This window comes from Phocoena sinus, chromosome 14, assembly GCF_008692025.1.
Source record: "Phocoena sinus isolate mPhoSin1 chromosome 14, mPhoSin1.pri, whole genome shotgun sequence".
In the NCBI taxonomy this organism is placed as follows: domain Eukaryota; kingdom Metazoa; phylum Chordata; class Mammalia; order Artiodactyla; family Phocoenidae; genus Phocoena; species Phocoena sinus.
The window spans coordinates 89,434,503-89,447,055 of NC_045776.1; the positions used below are offsets into that span (position 1 = coordinate 89,434,503).

A 12,553-nucleotide genomic window follows, 5' to 3' on the forward strand; every position below is an offset into this window, starting at 1 on the left:
GAGGTGGGACAAGTCACTCGACCTCGCAGAGCCTGACACGCTCACCCGCAGGACGCCCTCCTCACCCTCCGCGCTACGGCTGTGGAATTTAAGTAGTAATGTTTCCTTTTCATTTAAACAAGACCAACAAGAAATCTCACGAAAGTCTGTTTTTTAAAAAATAGCAAAAAAACCCTACACATGCTTAAAACATAGTTGACGATGTTTCTACCAGGCGTTGCTAACAGCAGTGCTAACCCGTGTCACAGCCTCACGTTTTCAACGGGCTGATTCCAAACGAGAAATCAAAGGCAGAGTCAGAATAGCTGCTGACAATGAGTATGGCAAAGCTGAGCACAGAACCCAGAGTCCGTGCTCATGGCTGACAAACACCTGACGGATACAAAGCCAAGCTGACCGGTGGTGACTACACACGGCTACCAAGCTCACTCTCCTCCACTAACACTGTTACGAGTAGACTTGTTTATGCTCTAACTGAAACCTATTTCTGTGCCAAAAGGAAACCAGAAAGCAAGCACTCTCCCCATGACAGACCGGCCAGTTGGCAGCCAAAGAGCCAGGGAGACGTGTGGAGGGGCTTCCAGGCGGGTGCCAGGGCCCCAGCACTGCAATGCCCCGGCCTCGCACAGGGTCAGCATCACTTGGCTCTCATGACGTACCCAGTATGCATCCAGGAAGTTCCCTCTGTGCCCAAGCAAATTTAAAATGGGTTTCTGTCACTTGAAATGTGACTCCCAACTAACATAGCTACTTACTGTCATGCCTCTCTGAAAGGAAAACCAGAATATAAACGGGGCACCCCAGACACAAAGCAGAGCGGGGAGACCCACCAGCACCCTGACACAACCATCTGTTGTTTTACACAAACAGCCCTTCAGTCTCCTGCTGGGGTCGGGGTCGGGGGAGGAGTCCTGCATCTCAGATCCAAGTTAATCGGGTCGGTTCTGCTTTCTGACAGGCTTACTTATGGATCTAGGAGAGTCTCTAAACCTTCCTGTTTACGTAACAAAGTCATTTTTTGAGCATCACATTGCACTTTAAAAGAAACCTAAAAGAAGGCCCAATAAATAATAAGACTTGATTGTTTCCAAACACAAGCCTAATTATGGATAAACAAACAACGATGACGACACACACACGGCCAGCACCATTTCCCGGGTGCTTCCCAGGTGCTTGCATTTCACATGGGCCCTCACGACCATCCCGAGATGCAGGTACCATTCATCTTTCCGTTTTCTCAAGAGGAGAGTGAGACTGAGATAAATCAAGGATCTTGCTTGAGGGCTCCTTGCTGTTAGTGGCAGACCTAGGAGCCGTCCCACTGTAGAGCTCTTGGTCTCGGGCCGAGCCACACTGGCCTCACCTGGCGTTTAAGGACCAGTAACCAGCAATTTCAGGTGCTTGAGCACTGTTTTACAAGAACAGGAATGCACTTTCTGCTAGTAAATCAGTAAATACACATGGTAACGATTTTCAAGCACACACCGACCAGGAAGGGCCATGGAATGGAGTGGGTAATTCACCCTGTACTTCCGATGCACGAATAACACATTAGCTAACATGCAAATGTGATCCAATAATCCTCAGATCACTAGTGGACCATTTCTGGATCCCAGTTAGTAAAATTCTGGCAACCAACCAAAAAGGTAGAATGTTAGGCAGGGCACAATGATGTGTCAGTGAAGACCTACAGAAGCCTTAACGGTAACCATGCTGCTCTGTCCTGCTGGAGCAGAAAGCTCCACAAAGCTCCCGTTCTATTTAACATGCGTGGTGCTTGATTCAAGGTTGGCATCAACTAAAAAACAAAACAAAACAAAACCCTCATCTGATTACTAAAAACACACTTTGAATGAATTAAAAAGTTCATTATGGTCTTAGACACCACAGGCTTCCTCCAAAATGCACGCTGACCCACGTTCTCCTGTTTGAAGGCAGAAAGTCAGCAGCACACAGAGTAACTGGTGACTTACACTGGGCTTCATCCCACTGGTCCAGTGATGTCAGGGAGCCAGTGGGCTCTGGGGGGGCCTCGGGGCGAGCTGAGATCCCACTGCCGGGTCTGTCCTCCAGCAGGCCTTCCTGTACGGCCGCTGCACCGTCCATGGCTAGGGTGACACGGGCTGGGCTGACAGTCGGGGGCTGCAAGTGAACTGCGAGCGAGCTTGGTTTCTGCCATCAGCAACGGCCGAGAGCTCCTGGGATGGGCCGCACCAGGGCTGCCATTTTCGGAAGATTTAAAGTCTCACAAATGGCCTGAAATCAAACCAAGTAATATCATGATACCTGACAGGAGAAAAAAGAGAAAAAAGGTATTATGAAACTTCGTTTGCCAGACTTGAAGTAACAATTCCAAGACTAACATTTGGTTCCCAATTTGCATCTGTATGATAAACAAATATAGATTTATTCATTCAACAAATAATCCTTGAGCACCTACAACATCCTAGGCTTTGAGGATAAAATGCTGAACCAGCCCCACCTGGGCCCATCCCTACAGGGTGCCTGCACTGGCGCCGGCTAAAGGCCGTCCCGCCAGGGTGAGAAGCTCCACAGTCGGCGCTAGAATCGGCAGAGGTGGCCACGGAGCTGGGGGTGGGCCTTGGGTGACTGACGAGCTGAGTCTGTATTTATTTAAATTTAACTAATTTGTGTGTAAATAGCCACATGTGGCCAGTGGCTTCTGTACTGGACACACAGGCCCAAGAGCTCCCAGGGATCAAAGGGCAAGCCCCTGCCCCAGGAGACCTGGCATGTCAGTGCCCAGGCCACAGCTCAGATCCAGAGGGCGACATGGAAGACGCGATGGCGTGGGACATGGTAAACCGGACACTGTTGGAGGAAAGCACAGGGGGCGAGGACAGAGGGAAGTAGCCGTCCCGGGATGGGGGCAGAGACAGCATGTCACAGCAGGTAACCAACGCATCCTTCATTTCTCGCAGGATCTGCTATCTTTCAGCCCATCCTGCCAGGCTGAGTTTAAGGTGGCAAAACTTTGCCCGAAGTCTGGCAACTGCTTATCACATTTGAAGCGTAATGAGGATACTATCGCGGGTTTCAGGACAAAAATTTACATGACTTTCCTCCCCAGCTTACAAATCCCATATAGACATTTCTGAAGAGCCTAAGCAGGAGCTGGCTCTCACTGGACAGGCAGGTGCGCCTGCTTCTCCACAGTCCTCTGTCACCCTGTCACCCACGAACACACAGCCTGGGGCTGGCACAACCTGGTCTACACCATGGCGAGGCCCAGCGACGGGAACCCAGTGGTGTTTGGCCCACAGCTCCAATCATCCACACATTCCCCTCTGCAACCTGGCGCCCGACAGGCCAGCGATACCATGGATCAATGACAGTGCTGTTACGAATATAAAAAGGCTATGGCCAATTTTTTGTGTGTGTGGCCAGCCTCTCGGCTTGCAGGATCTTAGCTCCTGGGCCCTCGGCAGTGAAGGCGCAGTCCTAACCGCTGGACGAGCAGGGGGTTCCCCATGTCTACTATTAAGTGTAGAGCCAGTTCTAAGGGTTTGTACTTGAGAGGACCACGGATAGAAATGTGGGAAAACATGGGTAACTGTTGCCAATGCCCTTCTCTCCTTGACTCCAGGCAAATCCCCATGGACCCTTCCATGTCTACCATCAGGCACTGCTCTCAAGTCCCTCCTGGGCCTCAGGTAAAGCACGTGGCCCACTCGCTTCTGCCATCACGATACCCCCTGCAAGCATATCACACCGCAGTGTGTGTGTGCCCATCTCTTCCATCACGCTGTAAGATCCTGGATGCAGAAATCACGACTCCAAGTCTGCCCCTACCCCCTGGAACATCCCCTGCACAGAGCAGTGCTCAGCACAGGCTACTGACTTAAATCTCTGCCTCACCAAGTTCTACCCCTTAACAACCAAGCTAGTGGTTCCAAAACAAAACGATGACAGTATTTGCATCCTTGGTCATCCACAATGCCTTGTCAAATACAGAATAAGTCTGTTTCTACTAAACGCAGTTGGGAGCCGCAGTTCTAGTGAGGGCGAAGAACACCCTGGGAGGTATAAACTGGGAGAGCTGCACGTGAATGGTCACAGGCTGATACGCAGTGACAGTGACCAGGAAGAGCGCGACAGCCAGCGGGACTGGACTTACCTACGGAAGACGGAACGTGCCAACCAAAGGAGGGAGGGCACAGGGGCGGCCAAGGAGCCACAGAGAATGCGCCACCGAGGCAAGCGGTGAGCACACCTGACCCTGACACTGTGCGGGAAAGAGGAACACTGGCCTAGATGTTCACGTCCACTGAGGAAGGCAGGCCAAAGACAAATGAATCAGGCCGTCTGAGCCCAGTGCCAACGCACACTCCGCTCACTGGCTTCCCTTTATCTGGATTTCTTACTAAACAAGAAGCCTTCTGATTCCCAAGGAGCCCTACCCCCTCCAGAGATGGATGGTGCAGCCGCCGAGAGTTCGAGGCCCTGTGACTGTGACTTGTTCTGCTAACTTATGAAGGTGGCTCCTGTTCACATGCAGCTCTTCCTGAAGCCAGACAAGAGATGGAATTCACAGACCACCAGAAGCAACCTCTGGTGAAGGGACACTTCTCCCTGTCCATAATACCCTGGCATTCTCCGTGTATCCTCAGCCTCCTGTGAACTTTACTTAGCATGATTCAGTTGTCCAGGGCCTCATTATCTCAGACCGCTGACAAAAACAGGGCAAGGAGGGTCAGACAGCTGGGAGCACATCACAAGGAAGCTGTTAGTAGTAACATGCACACTCCATTTTGTGATTAAAAAGCAGAGATCAGCCTAATCACAGTACTGTTTTTGACCACGTGCATTCTGCTATTTCCCAGAGGGAAGAGATGAGGCAAACCGTCACTTAGAACTTCGCGAAGTGCATGTAACCCTAGGTCCATCACTGTCTGACATCAAGAGACTTCAAATCAAGAAACTACCATCTCAGGCACCTATGTGACTTCCAGCTTCCCCCAGGCAGAAGATTACATGGATTTGGTATATGCACGTTAACAGCTCCATCTACCTCATCTTCTTTAATTCCTACGGGCAATTAGGAACAACAGAGCATGGGAATTCCCTGGTGGTCCAGTGGTTAGGACTCGGGACCACCAGCACATGCACTGCCGATGGCATGGGTTCGACCCCTGGTGGGGGAACTAAGATCCTGCCAGCCACGTGGGGCAGCCAGAAAGAAAAGAAAAACAACAGAGCATGGCCAAAGTAAAAACCCGGAAAGCCTAATGTCACCATACAGCAGTGTAATGTAAAGGACAGACTCAGGTATCAGACATCTTGGCTGCAGGTCCTGACTCCCCGACCCTCACCTGTGAGACCATGGGCAGATTTCTTAACCACTCTTAGCTGGCGACCTCATCAGTAAGATGATGAGAAAAAGAATAAAAAATCTGTGCCAGGATTAACTGCACACGTCCCATGAGCTCAATAAATAGCAGCTATTATTATTAGTGTTATTTTCCCTTCAACTGCTGCTTGTCAAAATCAATAGGTAAAAGCCAACTGAATATATTCTCATTCAAGAAAGTATACTGGGCTTCCCGGTGGCGCAGTGGTTGAGAGTCCACCTGCCGATGCAGGGAACACGGGTTCGTGCCCCGGTCCGGGAAGATCCCACATGCCTCGGAGCGGCTGGGCCCATGAGCCGTGGCTGCTGAGCCTGCGCGTCCGGAGCCTGTGCTCCGCAACGGGAGAGGCCACAGCAGTGAGAGGCCCGCTTACCGCAAAAAAAAAAAAAAAGAAAAGAAAAAAAAAAGAAAGTATGCTGCTTTGATAAAGAAGATATGGTACACACACACACACACACGCCAGAATATTACTCAGTCATAAAAAAAGAACAAAATTTTGCCACTTGCGACAACATGGATAGACCGGGAAGGCATTATGCTTAGTGAAGTAAGTCAGACAGATGAAGATAAATACTGTATGTTATCACTATGGAATCTAAAAAGAAAGCAAATGAACAAATATAACAAAACAGAAACAGACTCACAGATACAGAGAACAAACTAGTGGTTACCAGAGAGGTGAAGGGAAGGGGGAGGGGCAAAGTAGGTGAAGGGGATTAAGAGGTACAAACTACTAGGTATAAAATAAATAAGTTACAAGGATGCAATGTACAGCACAAAGAATATAACCAATATTTTATAATAACTTTGTACGGAGTCTAATTTATAAAAACATCAGGGCCTTCCCTGGCAGTCCAGTAATTAAGACTCTGTGCTCCCACTGCAGGGGGCATGGGTTCGATCCCTGGTTGGGGAATTAGGATCCCGCATGCTGCACGGCATGGCCAAAAACCAAAAAACAAAAAAAAACCCCATCAAATTACTATGTTATACTCCTGAAACTAACATAATATTGTAAGTTCAGTTAAATTTAAAAATCATACTGCTGCTTAAGGCAACTGGCTAAAAAAAAAAAGTTACTTTTGAATCTGAGTAATGTCAGATGACTTTTATTTCCTTTTCTTGCCATTCAAGGTCCACTGGAACTGAAGGCTATCACTCCAATAAAAAGTTATATTTGCAATACTTAAGGGACAATTTAAAATGTAAAAAAAAGAAAAATCCACGAGTCACCTGTAAATGGCTTACAACGTCCCAGTGGTTTTCAATCACACTGACAATCAAATCTAAGCCTCTCACCACGAACTAGGACGCTGCATACCATCTGACCGCTCCCTACGTTGCATTCTTGTTCCCTATCATTTTCTTCCTTTTTCATTACATACTTCCCATACTTCTCTACCTCAAAACACCAAAGGTACTCCTCCCTCAGGGTCATCACACTTGCTCTTCATTCTGCCCGAAACACTCTTATCCCACAGTTTTGCATGGCTAGTTTCTTGTCACAGAGGCCTTGGCTCAAAAGTCACCTCCGCCGATGGGGTCTCCTACAGACCCACCCCCAAGCACCGCCCAATACTCTCTCAGCAATGACCTCATTTATCCTCCGCATCCCTCCGCGACAGCGTGAGCTCAGTGAGGGCAGGGACCCTGACACGACTTCGGCTCTGGATCCCAGCACCTACGATGAACAGTGCCGCTCACACGACCGACACTCAACAAACAGTTGCTGAATGAAGGCCGAGCTGTTCACCTGCATCACCTGCAGACTTGTGACTACGCGTGACCCCACTGCCTCTGGAAGGTATCACTGCACCAGTGAAACGCCTCTAAGCACCCAAAATCGAGATGGAATCGAGGTGGACTGAGAGGCTGAGAGCACATGGGCTCTTTAAACCAGGCTTCACACTAACCACCCGACACCATGTCACACATGTCATCTTGACAGAAGTTCTGCAAAAGAACAAGACCAACAGCAGTTGTGGGCACCTCTGAACAGATCACTCCCCGGTACGGGTAGACAGCGCTCCGGAAGGGCTCGAATGTATGTATATTTATGAAGCCAGTTCCCTAACAGCTACACAGGCCGGCTTCCAGGCCCGGAGGCTACCAACGGTGAGGAGCCGGACTAGCGCGGGGCGTTGTCGCTCTAGGCGGAGCCGCAGCCGGCCCTCCGCCTCCGCCCCGGTCCCGCCGCCCTTCGCCCAGCCCCCACTCCGACCGCGCCGCGGTTCCCTAGCTCCCCGCGCCCTCCCCGGCCGGAGCCCCTGCCCAGGAGCCACCCCGCGACCCTCACCCCGGCGCTGAGGAAGCCGCGGCAAACACCCCGCCCGGCCGCTCAGGCGGAGACGTGGCCCCGCGCGAAGCGGAGCGCGGCGCGGCGACGGAGTCCGGCCCTCCGGAAACAGCCAGTGCGCGCAGCCTCCGTTCCGGAAGAGATAAGGTCCTCTTCTGCTAGCCAGCAGCCGCCCTCGGGCCGGGACTGCTCCAGCTGCAGTGTCGAGATCGAGCCCACTCACAGTTGGCCCAAGGCGGATTTGAAAGAGTGAGTTTGGGGCTCTTTCCCTTGTCAGAAACGCAGCTCCCGGACTTGCCGGACCAACTCCAACAGGAAGCCGGGCAATTGAGCTTCCGGCGGAAGTGGCGTGCCTAAGCCCTGGTCCCCGCCCCCGCCCCGCCCCAGCTGTCAGTGTATGGGCGTCCTGGCCCCGCCCCTACCGTGTTGGGGGCGTGGCTAGTAAGCACCCGGGGCGGGGGCTGGGTCCGTGTGGCTCGGAGGTGGCGCTGTCCCCTGGCCTTGGCCCCTGAGCACAAACTTCTACCGCGCTAGTCCTTGTTTTTCAGGTACAAATGCAAAAGTGACTCCTGCCTTGGAGCCGTAGCAATGTTTATTTATATATGTGTGTGTATATATATATGTATTTTTTTTCAATCTTTAGAAAGAAAATTGTTGGCATAGGGCATGAGGTTTAGATGAAGATATTTTTCTTTCTTTTTCGTCTACTGGTATCAAATTGTTCCAGCACTGTTTATTGAAAAGTCTATTCTTCCTCCATTAACTTGCTTTTGTACATTTGTCAAATCAGTTGGCTGCTTGTTGGCTGTTTCTTGGTTCTCTGCACCGTTCCGTTGATCACCATGCCTATCCCTCTGCCAACAGCACAGTCTTCACCGCGGTAGCTTTACAGCAAGCCATAATACCGGGTTAGATGATTCCTCCCACTTTACTCTTTTTCATGACTGTTCTAACTATTCTGGGGTCCATGTCCTTCCAGATAAATTTTAGAATAAACTTGTCTGTGTCCACAAATATCCTTTGTTGGATTTTGATAGGAATTGCATTAAAACTATAAATCAATTTGGGGAAAATTGGCATCTTTACTATGTTGAGTCTTTCAATCCGTGAACATGGTATGTCTCTCCATTTATTAAGATCTTTGATTTCTTTCATCAGCATTTTGTAATTTTCAGCATACAGATCCTGTACATGTTCTGTTAAAGTTTATACCTAAGTATTTCATTTTCTTTGGAATGACTGTAAATGATATTGTGTTTTAAATTTTGGTTTCCACATGTTCACTGTCAGTATATGGAAATGTGATGGACTTCTGTGTGTTGATCTTGCGTCCTGAGACCTTGCTGAACTCATTTATTAGTTCTAGGAGATTTTTGGTTGTAAATTCCTTGGAATTTTCTACATAGCTTATCATGTCATCTGCAAATGCAAATTTTAACTCAAAATGATCATGGACTTAAGTGTAAAAATGTGTGAAACTATAAAACTTTTACAGAAAAAAAAATAGACAATTTTCAGGACGGAGAGCTTGGTGAAGAGTTCTTAGACATGACACCAAAAGCACAATCCACAAAAGAAAAAAATCAATAAATTGGCCTTAATCAAAGGTAAACATTTTCGTTTTGAGAAAGACTCTATTAAGAGGATGAAAAGACAAGCCACAGACTGCAAGAAGATATTTACAAACTACATGAAGGACTGGTACCTAAAATATTGTAAGAACTCTCAAAACATAAAATTAAAAAAAATACGATTAGAATATAAGCAAATATATGAAGACATGTTTCACCAAAAAGGATATATGGATGGCAAATAAGCTTGCTTGTGAAAGATGTTCAACATCACTAGCCATTACAGAAATGCAAATTAAGATCACCTTGATATATTACTTCACACCTATCAGAGCAGCCAAAATAAAATAGTGGCAATACCAAATGCTGGCAATGATGTGGAGAAACTAGATCTCTTACCTATGTTGCTGATGGGAATGTACAGTGGTACAGCCACTCTGGAATAGAGCTTGGCAATTTCTCTAAAAATTAAACATATACTTAATTATATGACCCAGCAACTGCACTCTTGGGTATTTATCTCAGAGAAATGAAACTTATGTCCACACAAAAGCCTGTGTGGACATAAGTTTCCACTCATGAAGAAAGTAAGAAAAGGCATCATGCAGGTAATTGTGGGACAGCAAGGAGAGCCACGGGTTTGGGTTTTTTTTTTTTTTTTTTTTGCGGTACACGGGCCTCTCACTGTTGTGGCCTCTCCCGTTGCAGAGCACAGGCTTCGGACGCGCAGGCTCAGCCGCCATGGGTCACGGGCCCAGCCGCTCCGCGGCATGTGGGAAGAGCATGTGGGATCTTCCCGGACCGGGGCACGAACCCGTGTCCCCTGCATCGGCAGGCGGACTCTCAACCACTGCGCCACCAGGGAAGCCCTGTTTTTTAACTTTATTTTTTAAAAAATTGAAGTGTAGTTAATTTGCAATGTTGTGTTAGTTTCTGGTGTACTGCAAAGTGACTCAGTTTTATATATATATATATATATATATGTATATATGTATATATATATATATAGTCTTTTTCAGATTCTTTTCCCTTATAGGTTATTACAAGATATTGAATACAGTTCCCTGTGCTGTACAGTAGGTCCTTGTTGTTTACCTATTTTGTATATACTGGTGTGTATATGTTAATCCCAAACTTCAGCGTTTTCTTTGAGGAAGTCGTATTTGAGCTGACTTTGCGTGACGAGGAGGCTGGCGCGTGCCGGCGCTTTACGAGGGAAGGAATCGCATGTCCAGAGCAGGAGGGGTCCGAGATGGGGCGGGGTGGCAGCAAGCCGCACACAGGGTCCATCAGAGTGGTGGGAAGCCATTGGCACCTTTCAAGCAGGGGTGACATCTGCCTGGTGTTTGAAGAGGTGGCTCAGGCAGTGTGGACGTGGGTTGCGGGCACCTTGAGACTGTGGCCCTGCTGGCCAGGGCAGAGGCTCAGCCCCGTCCCGCAACGGATCAACTAGCTGAGGCGTCGCTGGGGGCTCAGGTGAGAGAGAATTCTCCAGCCCCTCCTGCAAAGCCTCGGAAAACACTGGACCCTTCCTAAAGACTGAAAACCAAAGGAGAAGACGGTGAGGGTGTGTCTTAGCTTCCTGTGGCCGCTATAACAAGCCACACCAAACAACACGGACTCACCCTCTCGCACTTCTGGAGGTCAGACGTCCAGAATCGTGGGGTTGCTCCTTCCCTATGCTCTGGGAGGAGCTGTTTCCTTTGCCTCTTCCAGCCCCCACGGCCTATCTTGGCTTGCGGCTCTCCCTCTGCCTTCAAACCGTCACTCCAGCCTCTGGTTCTGTCACATCTTTTTTTGCCTGCCCTTCTTGCCTCCCTTGCAATTGCACTGAGGACCCACAGAACAATCCAGAGTTGTCTCACCTTAAGGTCCTTAACTTGCAAAGTCCCTTCTGCTAGATAAGGTAACACTCACAGGGTCCAGGGGTCAGGACATGGATGTCTTTGGAGACAGGGGCAGAGGGCATTATTCAGCCTGCCACGGGGTGTTAATAGTATATAGGGTGTGGGGTTTGCCTAAAGGAAACCCACCTGACTTTATAAAACCCTGTGGTGTTTGATGTCTGATGACAAAGTGTTATGGGCTGAACTGTGTCTGCCTCTGCCACCCTAAATTCACATGTTGAAGCCCTAACCCTGAGGACCTCAGAATGTGACTGTGTGCGGAAATAGGGACTCTAAGTGGGTGACTGAGGTAAAATGAGGCCATATGCGTGGGCCCCCAACCCAATGTGACTGGTGTCCTTATAAGAGGAGGAGATCAGGGCACACACACACAGGGACTACCACATGGGGACACGGGGAGAAGACAGCTGTCTACACGCCCAGGAGAGAGGCCTCAGGGGGAACCAGCCCTGCAACACCTATCTCCAGAACTGTGAGACCGGAAATGTCTGTTGTTTAGGCCTCCCCATCTGTGGTGCATGTTATGCAGGCCCCAGGGACCAGCACACAGAGCTGCTACTGAGAGCAGCGCCGCCCACAGCAGCACGTACGGTTGGGTCAGCACTCAACATGGCTTCCCACACTCGTCCTGCCAGGCTGCTCCGTGTGGGTGGGGGAGAACCAGAGATGAGGATACAGGTCAGGATCACCATCTCCAGAAGGAAACACACAGAAAACAAAGTGAGAGAACACACTAGGCTCAACAGAGAGGAGAAGAGCCTCAGGAGAGGGGTGCAAAGCAGGGTCTTTGTGAGCACCCGACTGCCAGCGGTCAGCAGACGCTTCAGCCAAGTTCACACCAGCGGAGCAAGACAGGAAGCGTCCTGCTCTGAATTGTGAAGGGGAGATAAACAGTAAGGAAACGTTTCCTTTCCAATGGTCGGCACCAGGAAGAAAGCCAGACAGGATGATGCTAGAATGGCTGGTTGGCAGGCCCCTCCAGGGAGCGGGTCTGGGCCAAGCCCTGAGTGGGGAGGAGACATCGCCAGGCAGCCCGGGCGAGGGCCCAGGTTTGGGTCTAGCTGCGGAAGACCCTGGGGAGGTTTGCTGAGGGAGGGGAGGGGGCCACCCAGTGCTGGGCCTTTGTGGGCCGTGGTAGCACCATTCATTCCTATGTAACAAGCCAACCCAAACCGCACTGGCTTCAAACAACTATTACTTCTCACGATTATACTGGTTGGGGGCAGTGGCATGCTGGTGTTTAACAACCTTCTCTTCAGAAAACAACAAAATGACCCTGATTTGCAGCAATTACCCATTTCCATGGTGTAAATACTCCTAGTGGGGCCAGTTTCAAGCTACCAACAGTGAGGTCCACAGATCGGATCAAAGGCAGCACTGCAGAGAACCTACAGGTACAGTCGTAGA

The 12,553-nt window shown here is 49.5% G+C and overlaps 1 protein-coding gene across 4 annotated transcripts in view; it reads right to left on the minus strand.

Moving 5' to 3' along the window:
- GOLGA3 (golgin A3) overlaps positions 1-8,019 on the minus strand; it is a 44,938-nt gene extending 36,919 nt beyond the window's left edge. The window contains exons 1-2 of one of the 4 annotated variants that reach the window (XR_004345353.1): positions 7,669-8,014; positions 1,974-2,286 (exon numbers count right to left, since the gene is read on the minus strand). Coding sequence is in view for 3 of the 4 variants with exons in the window: in XM_032602491.1 (XP_032458382.1) it covers positions 1,974-2,106 (133 nt within the window). In the remaining variant the exon portion in view is untranslated. Of the gene's footprint in view, positions 1-1,973; positions 2,287-7,668 lie in introns of all 4 variants that reach the window. The other 3 variants (XM_032602491.1, XM_032602492.1, XM_032602493.1) reach the window with 3 other exon arrangements.
- Between the last annotated feature and the right edge of the window lie 4,534 nt (positions 8,020-12,553).